Here is an 11,956-nt window from a genome sequence, read left to right on the forward strand (position 1 = left end):
ATCTGTGGTTATTTTGCTAGGATTTAAATTTTACATTGTTCGGTTGGTACATTGAAAGGAAATTTGAAAAAAAATATCGTCTATTACGAAGGCGGATGAGAGGGAAAACTTAGTACGTCGAAAAGAGGACTAACATAAGAACAAGTGCATCTGTAAAATTTATTTCACGAGTTAAAGCAAAATAAATATTGCCGACACAAAAAATACAAGAAATGTTCCTTTTTAACGACAAACAAGAAATTATTGTATCACAAATTACATCATATTTTTATTTAGCCACACTCAACATTTCTTACCGACATATATTTTAAAGACTGGAAAAAAATAATTATAAGTATTTTAATGTAAAAATTGTCCAACATTTGTAATTTGTATATGGCTAATAAAAGCATGTGCATTCTATTTTCTTCGGTACTATCCACCAAAGTAAAAAAGACTAATAACATATGAAAAAATTCGTAAGCATATAATGTTTTAGTTTTAATGTTGTCAGGAGAAAATTGTCGATAAAAACGATAACAATTTTGAAGAACAGTGCGAAGTGATATTAGGAAGTGTATCGTGGTGAGGGATTGTGCAAGATATTTAGGAATAAATGCTAAACAAATGTTCGAACTTTCTCCATTACAACTATACCATTAAATATAATGTCACTACAATTCTAAGCTGAAGAATTTTAATATTACGTTAAATCAACAACTTTGTTGTCTTAATAACATTAATAAATTATATAAATAGTAATATGAGCTAGATAACTATTATGTTTAATCATTTTTTTTTCTATCACATAATTCCATTAAATATATATTAATATATTAGTGAGGCATATATTAAATGTATGTTATAATTTGTAGGCTATTGTTATTAAGTCGTCACATTTAAGTTTTTTTTTTATTTTTTTTTAATCGTCTCCTTTTGACGTGAATATGTTTAGAAATAGAAGACAAGCTGCAAATTTTAATAAAATGAATATTTTTACAATAAGTTTGTATGGTCACATATACTGATTTAATTTTACTTTAAAACTACTGTAAAAGTAAGTCTTTAAAATAGTTTTTATTAAAATTTTCAAGCAATTTTCTGCAAGTGATCGCAATTTCGCTATTGTAACTAGATAGACTTGCATCAATACTTATTTTATTCGAAATTTAAATGCACAAGTACTGATTTTCTTTTATGTTGTTTTGTATGACATAAATGAAAGGTTTTTAGATTCAAGATATACCCACATGATTTGAATTTAGAACGTATTCACATCAATTCCTAGCATTTATTTTAAATTATAATATGACCAATATATGTATTTGTTATTATAAAAGAAATATATTATTGTCCTGGCTACAACGTGTGGAACCGACTTAAAAAAAAAAGTAAGACAGTCTTATATAAGCATAACTGCTAGCTGTTATTACAAAAAAAAACTTAAAAAAACTAGTGTTGTGTGCATTCAAACTATCGATAGTATTTTGATTGAACACAAATTTGGAAGTATTCAAGATTATTTTTATTTAAACAGGTATAACAGAAATGCAATCGCTATCGCGATCGCGATGGTAGTTTGGAAATCAAATTTTAAATATATTTTCGTCGTATTTTTTCATTGTTTGGTTGGTTTTATTGTTATTAAAGAATTCATACATTAATGACGAGTATGATGTAACACTTGACATAGTTATATATTTATTGAAAACATGACTAATTTTACACGACTGCCTAAAAAGTGTAATGTTATCAGGGTTCACGTATGTATTAGTTTGACTTTAAATTAAAAATGAAAAAAAAATCACTATTGTAGGTCAGTCGTGTATTTTAATATATTGTTTTCAAAAAGTATATATTCAAATTATGTTCTTATAATTGAACTATCGATAGTTTTCTAACACATTAAATTTCCTGCACTAAAACCATTATCTCTGGTTTTAAAAACACGTCTTTATTGGGACTACTATTAATCTCTTCGATAACGGAAGAGTGCCAGGCGAACGTGAGTACTGTGGCCGGTACGAGTCGAAGATCAATAAGGGTCTTATTGGCATCCTCGTCCGGGATGAGTTTATGACCAGTTGGAGTGTTGAGGACGAACGGCAGACCGCTGTGTTCTAAGTTTTCTTGGACAAATTCGTGGATTTCATTGTAGCGTTCGTAGACTGAAAATGTGCCCTGTTGACAAAATTCACATTGATATTAGTTTCTTAATAAAATATATAGACACTTTCTTGCGAGGATTACTTATGATTAGCGGGTATTTAAACGATTATTCGCATATTCAATACGTTTTAATTTTATGAATCAATTACTTTATTTATTATTACGTATATAAATTCACAATAGTCATCAATATCGATTCGTTAATTTATCAAATATAAATAGCTGAATCTACTACAAAAGAATAAGGATAAAGTCGGAAATTAACGTCGTCGGATACGTAACCATCGATTCAAGATGGCGGCCCACGCTAGCACGTCTCACTGGAGCGCTGTCCTAAGTCCAGTTGACACTTATATCCGATACATATAAATAAACAAGATGGCGGACCATGCGCCGTCAAATAAATTAAGCCACAAAGGACTAAAAAATTCGAATCATGTCCTAGCTTTTATTCTAAAATATATTGGACCAGTACGTGAATTGACAGAGAAATAAAAATTAAAAACTGTACGAATAGATGTTTTTTGTAACTATTGGCGACCACTTGAAACAGCCAAGCTGGCTAATAGTCGTTGTGAATATACTACCACTGTGCTTTGTGCACAAATATAGTCAATAATATTCGTTTTATTAGAATAGCTGACATATTAATAAATAATTTGTTATAGTCGTCGGGCCATAAACGACAATAGCGATAAGACTGCCTTGCGCGTCGTCCGAGTCATAAAGGAAGATAAAAAATTAATTAAAATATTCTAAATTTTAATGAGTAACGAATTCAAGGTATCTGTGACGTCAACGCATACGCATAGACCCACATAAAAAAAATTATCAAATACATTCATTAACTTAGCTGCCGGACATTTTTTTCATTTCATTAATTTACAATATCCCTAAAATATCTTACGGCCAAAAAAGTTCAAACCTTGCCTTTTCGAACTATTCATTCTCAAATTATTAACTGAATATAATATCCACTGAAGTCAAAGGGGACTGTGCGGGGAGCGGGTGAGTCGTTACGACGTTGCCGTTTTTACAGGTTATTGAACTTATTGGAAATGGTGTTTTACTTTGTTTACTTTCCGTGAGAATTATTTTGATCGAAAATTTCACTATCTTAGTACTCATCTATTTGTTTTTTTTTCAGCCTTATTTTAAAGAGCATTAATCGCAGTTTCATTTAATGTGATGACGTCGGCGCCATTCTATAAAAAAAAATCTTAACAGTGACAGTAATCGATTGTTTTATTACGCACATCATTATGATAAAATTTCTCTACAATTATCCATATCATTATAGTGCTCTGTGCATCTAGCGAGAATGACTGATATCAAATAATTTTAAAAACATAATTGGAATGATTATTTCCATATTGGTAGTTTGCATGATTAGCTGACTGTAATGTCAGTGGGATGATCACGTATGTCGAAGGACCAATGGTTTTTGTAGCAGGCAAGTCCTAGACTGGAGAGCACGGATCGCAAAACTCAGCCAAGTGAACCGATGACCTGAAGAAATGGCGCGACGATGACGATGACGACTATGATGATGATGGTGATGATAATAATGATGATGATGGTGATGATAATAATGATGATGATGATGGTGATGATAATAATGATGATGATGGTGATGATAATAATGATGATGATGGTGATGATAATAATGATGATGATGGTGATGATAATAATGATGATGATGGTGATGATAATAATGATGATGATGGTGATGATAATAATGATGATAATTATGATGATGATTATTATTATTATTATTTTGATGATGACGATGAAGATGATGATCATTATGATGATGATGATGATCATGGTGATTGGCAAAAATAAAACAGATATACTGACTTGCAAGAGAATCCCATCAGGAAAGCGTATTCTAATGATTGCGAATTTGTATTTCTTCATCTCCCGTAACTCGTCCTTTTCCCTCATCGCCTTCGTACGTAACATCTGACTCCTCTCGATCGCTTCGATCCTGGTACATGATGTCACATTATGTAATTATTTTCATCAATTTATCAATAAATAGTTTTCGCCCACATTTTAGTAAGAAAGGGGGTCGTAAATTTTAGATACAAGAAAAGCCTAGGGGATCAAGATTCCTTCAAACCAAACTTCATCAAATTCAGTTCAGTTTTTTCGTGAAAGCGTAACAGACATACAGAATTATTTTCGCATTTAAAATATTTGTATAGATCATTGTTTGCTTAACTATTTTTTATCATTCATCTCCTGCTTACCGCCAAGGTAAAGGAATACATTGTGAGGAAACCTGCATGCGTTGCGTGTAAATCTGGCCGACCAATATTGCATCAGCATGGTGATACATTTTATGTCCAAAAAGAGAGGAATTCCTCTAAATTCTGCATTAGTACCTCAGCTGATGTTCCCTCTTGAGCTCCTCTGGGGTGAGAGCATAAAATGATGGAGGGAGTTGAACTTTGTTAGCAGCTTGTGACGGTAACAACACTTGTAGATTCCTGTCGAGTTCCAGTTGTATCGGTTCCGCTGTGCGAAGAGCCTCGATTAACGCCTGTTGAGATTATCATTATGTACTAGTTTCCGCTACCGGACCGGACCAGAAAGAGTTCGGGTGCAGGGCCGACAGCTTTTCGTGTTTTCCGAGGCACGAAAGTGGAATTTGTAGATCCCACTTTTTCGTCACAAAAACTTATGATTTGATTGTTCTGACATGGGGTTTTGCTAGAAAGGTCGCAAGTCCCTAGGGGACATCGGATTATGTGGGATTCCTACCCACATTGCCACGGATTGTGTTGATATAACGCATACGCTAAGATAGATAGATTAGAACAGAAAGGCAGTCAACTTCTAATTAACACATAAATAACTCACGATCAAACTCTCAACGGACGGAACATTTTCTTTTACAAACACGAGGAAGTCTTCTTCAACACCATCTGCATTAGGTAGTTTCTGTTGGATAAAACCCGCTGCCAGCAGTAACTCCATAGATCCTTCTATAGGTAGAACTCTTTCGTTGAAAACTCTAAAAATAAAAATTCAAGGTCTTCAAGTCAAAGTACTCTAAGTAGGTTAAATGAATAAAGTGTATTTTTATAAGCCCGAAATATTACAACTGCAAGTATTTATTAGTTTGGACTTCTTACAAAAAAATGTTAGACTTATACATATGTATAAGTCAGATTTATATACTACAGATTTATTCCACCCAAAACTTCTCCCACACAGGGTTGGTTCTGGGCCAAAGCATATACAAGCCTACTTTACTCATTTACCTGTTAGACATTCGAATCTTCTGATACTTTTCCTCTTCTGGGTACGTTACAATATTCTCTAAGTACTTGCACAATGTTTCAACACATGTATCGACCTTAACCAAAAAAAGAGAATGTTACCAGTCAAAAAAATACATTTTATTTGTACTTATTAAAAACATTACCAAAATAAAATATATGTATTTGATTTTCATAAAGGACATATTAACTTGAAGTGCATATACATATAATAATCATAGACAATTAAAGCATATGATTGATGAAAAACAAAAACAAACTCCTCGGTAAAATCATATGCAATTAACAATCTGTACAGAATTACTGATTGGCTTAATTAGAAATAACATAATCATAAGGTGCACGGATATGTTGACCAGGTTATAAATATCACTAGTATATTTATACAGGTTTACCTTTTCTCTGTTACTATTACATGATTGTATGATGAGACAGGCTGTCAAGCCTCTCTCTTCCTCTAATTGCTCATACAGGAATGTTTTGATGTTTCGTTTCCATTCATCTCGGGGTAGGATGTCGTTACTTATTAGAGGGCATCTGTAACAGGATTGTTTTATTAAAATAAATGACATAAGTTCAAATTATTATCATGTACACTATATATACAATATACTGTTTATTAGAATCTTAACTAGGATCATGAGCACAGTTTTTTTTTAAATTTGGAACCCCATTGTTAAGTTATGAGCTTGTAAAATTTATTCTTAAGGGTATGGCATTAACATTGTATATTATGGGTAAGTTGTAATCACTATCCTAGTAATGTGGAAAGCATTTTAATTATCCGTGCTTGAGTTCCAGCTACCTAAAAATTGTATGACTGTAAAATAAGTCTTGAATATTGCACCCCTGGCAGCTGGCCAGTACCTAAGTATGGTGATGCTCTTAATACCAATTTATTATATTTTTTTTATGTTATATTATATCATGTGATACTTTGTATGCATATAGGACTATAGGTATATATTTTTTTTGCAAAACTATATACACACTTCTTTTCTCCACTTTAAGTAAAACTGTAGACATTAATATATAGAGTAATAAGTTTAATTAGTAACATTCTAGTTGTTATGCAGCTCGTTGATCCTATTTAACAGTGAAAAGACACTTCAGTGAGACACAGTAAAAATATCAGAAGATAAAGGTTACTTGAAGGATAATAGCAATCTCGAGCGAAAATCTGATTTGACATTGATATGATTCAATCATTCATTAGAGATAAATGTCACTTTATTATTTATAAAGTATGATCTGTTTTTCTGAAGCATCAAACATTGTTATTATTATACTAGGTCTGTACCGGATGGAACATTTCATAAATATTAGATATTTATGGTTATCTGCATCAACTAAATCGTAATTTGACCAGCAAGCCCCACCATCAAACATTCTTTCATTAATCAACTAAAACAAAACACAGAAAACTTATTGAATCGAAGTTTGTCATTAAAAATAATGCTAGAAATATAGATATCAAATTATGTTTCATCTTGTTCAAATATGTTTGTTCAAAACTTCACCCCTAATTACACCTCTGTGGGTGAACTTTCAATGAACAATATTTGATATATTGTTCATTGAATGTTCAGTTCTAACCTAACCTAAACATTAATTTCCATATGAATAATATATTCCATTGAAAAAAGGCAAACTTCCAGACAAACCTACATCCTCTTAGAGGATGAATTTTGAATAATCCTGTCCTAGTGCTTATCTACATTGCATTTTCATCCTGTTTTAACCGCCAGTTTAGTCAGTAATTAAAAAAAAAACATTTAGATCATTTGTTTGAAATTTTAGTTATAATAAATTCAATACTTACTTGAAATAAACACCAGAGGCAGCAAAGTTTCTGATTGCTTCATTTTCTGTTTCTGCTTTCTCTTTGGGCACGTCTGTCGTTTGTGAGTTACAAGCCTTTTCATTTTCTAGCTCTTTTTTGACTTGCGCCTTAAACGGATTAACTGGATTGATATATTTTACATAAAAGGAAAAAAGAATAAAAATTTAACCATAAGCCATAAATTATTTTATTAAATATATGCCAATTACTTTTATTGCTGCTAATGAAGTGTTAAAGGCTGGATTGTCTCTTGTCTGTTGAAGTCTTGACAGCGCAGCTTCTGCTGCCACCTTACTCTCTTCCGACAAGCCTGACCGCTTAACGACTGGCAATTCTTTCTTGGAATTATTCGATGATTGACTGCTAATTGTTGATTCACTTAGCTTATATCCAGGACCAGCTAATTTGAACTTTGCATCAGCTTTCTTCCTTTGAAAGAACTTTTTTATTTTCTCTGCCATTTTTTATATTCTAGGAGTATGTTCTTTAGGTAGTTTTAGTTTTGATACACTTTCTTTTAATTGCTCAATTGTAGCTGAAGTAGCTGCCGGAGTTAATTTTAATATTTAAAAGGGTGTAAGTCGTTATACAGATACATATTTGGTATTAAGAAAATATTTAATTAGTGATTGTAAACAATAAAATGGAAAGCAAACACCATAAACATAGGATTAAAGCATATAAATATTTGAAGAACAAAATAAATCAACAATTTAAACCATTATGCAATTCTCTTTCGTAATATGTATATGTGTATAAGTGTAAATGATGACTCAAGTTAGACACTGTTAAAATCTCATATTGCGACTTACCTGGTTTCATAAACCTCTCAGAGATACGATTACCATACACTCTCCAAGAAATAAATATCAATAACAAAGTAAATAATAAAATTAATAAAAAAGTCTTTAGCAGTAAAAATTGAAACTCATTGAAATAAAAAACCTCTGCTATTTCTTCATAGAATGATAAATCTCTGAAATTCACGAAAGTTTTCGGTAAATTTTCAATCGGCAAAGATGACACGCACGATTCAAAAAAGTCTTTCGCGAAGCCCAGAGTATCCTCGATTTGAAGATACAAGGCTTCGTAAAGGGTCGAATTGAAAACAGCGTTATCAAACAAAGACATTACATGTAATTTTTAAGAGTTTTAATGAAATTTAAGAAAAATAAAATCAACATCGCATATGTCAAGCATTTTTTGACAGCACCGAAGATTGGCAATCAAGGCTGCCAACTGTTATTGGTTAATTTGCATATTTAACAGACTCATTCAAATATCTGAATAAATATAGTCTTGCAAAGATTGGCATACCTAAGATTAGAAAACAAAGGATAAATGCATATTTACCAAATTATCGTTTTTTTTTTTTTAATTTGCGTAAACTCGTCATAAAACAAAAAAAGGATATTACGTAATAGAAAATATTACATTTCATAAATCTTTCCTATTTGGTTCATTAGAAATCATATTAATATGTAGTTGTACTAAATTCTAGTATCTAAGACCAATTAGTGTATAGCCATTATTGGCACTCTTGTCTCACATTCATACTGCAGAGCTAACTGCAGCTACGAAATTGCTCCAATTATTTACCGAGAAACACATATTTAAAGAAGTTTAATCTATTTGCATTGCAGAAAAAGTTAAAGATTTAATCAACGAAGATACACCCACTTTAATTCCAAATAGTTACAATTTGAAAAGCCACAAGAGTGTAAGTTCTTTTGTTACGTAAATAAAAACTACGTGGGCACAAATTTTTGATCCACATTACGCCTGGCGACGTATTTCTAGTTGTACCCCATATTATTTAGATTGGATTAAGGTCTGATTGATAATGAAACCATAATAATTAATTGGTAGATAATTCTACGACGTTGTATTTCCAAAAGCAGACTTGTTTTTTTAAAAAGTAAGTATTTTGAACTTAATTAAAATGTTATATGAAAGGCACTATGCAGAAAGCGAATTCTGGATTTCTGATTTCCATTGAAGTACTCATTCAATTAAATGCAAATCCAATTAAATGAAATTGTAGTGATTGCGGTTTCAGACACAACAGCTTGTGCAGTTCTTCAGCATGCATTGGTTATTTTTTGGGTACGCTTCATTATTATTTCTCTCATATAGAAAAACCATTTGTAGTTATAAATTTTAACGAACCAAGATAATAACATATCTAAAATTTCAAAATCTGTTAATTCCTGGTTTATGATAGTCAATAATCAAAAGTATTAGGTTGTTTCACTTATCTACACTAAATTCCACTTCTTATAACTAATATGAATTATTGTAAGTCCAAAATAATTAACAGCGTCTAATAGTTTAATTGCTAGTAAAAATACAGCTAATGGATGGAATTTTTTTGGAATTATTCTAAATGTTAAATTTAATTTTCTATATATATCTTAAAATTAATTTATAACATCAAAATACCTTAACTTTTCAATGGTATTGAAATAAAATATTTTTCATAACTTCGGAAGGTGTCAGAAATGTGTAACTTATATTTACGATTTACGATTTAATAAAATCAGTTTGATTTAAAGAAAACTCTTGAAACAGAGCAAGTTTTCGTACCTATGATGGTCATCATAAATTAACGTAGTTCACACTATTGTAATGTCGTCATTAAGTAAACTTAAAAATCTAACCGATAATATAACTTACACCCATTTTTCAAGCTCATCAATTATTGCCCAATAACTAAAGATCTATCTCCGTATTGTAATCCAAAGTAAAAATTTTGAAAAAAATATTACATTTATTAATAACAAGGTGCTACACAACAATTTTTATTTACACGGGGTCGCTCAATTAAATACACCAAGAGTGGGATTTGTCAAAAGTAATGTATTTTTAAATCAGGAATTATTGGCACACCAGAATTTCTAAGTTTAAATGTAGATAGTACACTGCAATGGAACCCTAATGTTAGTAATTTGGTGATAAGACTCAATTGTGTCTCAACTCAACGACATTCACGGTTGCAAAATGTAAAATGTTAACTGATGTGGATACGGTATCACTGATATGCTAGTGCCTAGTTATTCTATTTTTAGCATAGGTAGGCACTGGCAAATGGGTACCCTAAAGTTAAGTTGACACACTGCTCATATATATTTTCGCCGTAAGAAATTTGAATGTACTATGAACCTTGAAAGCTGAGATGTGATATCTTTTGAACTTGTACTTACTCTCGCTTACTCGTCCTTCAAACAGAAACACAACAATCCTAAGCTGTTTGGCAATAAAATTTAAGATGAGCGGTTGGTACCTACTCAGATGGGCCAGCACACCAAGTGCTACTTCGGTACCGGTATGTTACTGAGAATTGATCGATAGAAAATGCCAATTACTTTTATCTGAACGATTTATGATTTGAACCCAGGAACTCACGATCTGCTAAATTTGCTATTTATTTGGGTATTAAGCAAGCGAACAATCAATTTTCACAGCTATACTCAGACGGACGTTTCACAAAAAAACGGACACAACGACCATATCTACAACATGCATACAGCAAGTCTTCTTTTTAAGAATAAATATTACTACTTTCAACTACTTACTCAACTTTACTTTTCTCACGATGAAAAATAACTGAGTTATTATTCGCCAAAGAAAATATAATTTCAATTGTAAATGATTGCGAAAGCATAACTTTCAAGATATTGTATTTTTTTTTTATACATACAAATTAATATTTTGAGATACCAGTACCTATGAAACTGCCTTAGGTATTCTTCCTCTAAATTATACTAAAAAAGATAAAAGTTTTTGACGCAAAACCGTCGGATATAAGTTTCACTTATAATGCCCTTTATTTTGTGTGCCTATATTTCTTTGCAAACTCTTTTTTTTAAATAGTAATTTTATTTATACAATTTATCCAATTCGGTGGAGATTACTAATTGGGTTAAAGGCTAAGTAAATATTCACAAGCATTAATTTTATTTGATTAGATTTTTAAAAGGTCTTGCTTTTGTTCTTCTTTGTATAAAGATGAGTTTGCTAGATTAAAAATTATTGGAGCATTACATTTCAATGGAACAGAGCAAAGTACTTAAGACTTTAAAAAACTTTTATTTCAAGAGTATAAAAATAAATTGTAACGTCTTTGTAAACTACTTTGACATGATTTGTTTTAAAAAAATACTCTATTTTGACCATGAACAATATATAATACTCGTAAATCATAATCAACAAAACAGCTTCGATTAATATTCTAATTTGGACGTACTTGTCATAACAGATTTTCCAGTAAAGTAAGAAAAATAAATTTAAAATGCTGTGTTATTATTATATACATTCATATTAATGAATTCTCATTTCCATTTCAACTAACATATCAATGTTAGTTGAAATGGAAAACTACTAACTGATATTTGGGCCTGAAAATGACTGCTGATTATAGTTTGCTAGAAAACAGAGGTCAATTGACTAATTTAATCCTAGCCATTATTAAAACGTCTCTATCTTTACATGACAATAATCTAAGTTTTATAGAAATGACCTTGACATAACAAATACCTATAATTCTAGTAATCCCGTTGCACAAGTTCATTAGTACAGTGTATTTAAAAAATTAATAGATATATCTTATATTGAATAGCATCTGTGGCCTGATGGATTTAAGCACGCGATTTTGCCATAAACCATTACTGATAAT

At 31.1% G+C, this 11,956-nt stretch overlaps 1 protein-coding gene across 1 annotated transcript; it reads right to left on the reverse strand.

Annotated features, from left to right (window-relative positions):
• Positions 1-1,605: 1,605 nt before the first annotated feature.
• Positions 1,606-8,500, reverse strand: LOC125072672 (UBX domain-containing protein 6). The gene is made up of 9 exons (XM_047683332.1): positions 8,094-8,500; positions 7,491-7,825; positions 7,261-7,388; positions 5,834-5,975; positions 5,421-5,515; positions 5,017-5,170; positions 4,539-4,696; positions 4,009-4,138; positions 1,606-2,160 (listed from the first exon to the last, which is right to left on the reverse strand). The coding sequence occupies exons 2-9, from the start codon at positions 7,740-7,742 to the stop codon at positions 1,885-1,887; spliced, it is 1,335 nt and encodes a 444-aa protein (XP_047539288.1). The 5' UTR covers positions 7,743-7,825; positions 8,094-8,500; the 3' UTR covers positions 1,606-1,884.
• Between the last annotated feature and the right edge of the window lie 3,456 nt (positions 8,501-11,956).

The sequence above is a fragment of the Vanessa atalanta genome, chromosome 22 (genome assembly GCF_905147765.1).
Source record: "Vanessa atalanta chromosome 22, ilVanAtal1.2, whole genome shotgun sequence".
NCBI classification, from domain to species: Eukaryota; Metazoa; Arthropoda; class Insecta; order Lepidoptera; family Nymphalidae; genus Vanessa; species Vanessa atalanta.

Excerpts from the sequence above, each read along its gene's own strand:
- LOC125072672 (XM_047683332.1), bottom strand. The coding sequence starts at position 7,742 with ATGGCAGAGAAAATAAAAAAGTTCTTTCAAAGGAAGAAAGCTGATGCA. Across the intron at positions 5,516-5,833 it reads GTAATAGTAACAGAGAAAAG|GTCGATACATGTGTTGAAAC; the intron begins GTAAACCTGTAT and ends TTTTTGGTTAAG. Across the intron at positions 4,139-4,538 it reads AAGAGGGAACATCAGCTGAG|GATCGAAGCGATCGAGAGGA; the intron begins GTACTAATGCAG and ends ATCATGTACCAG.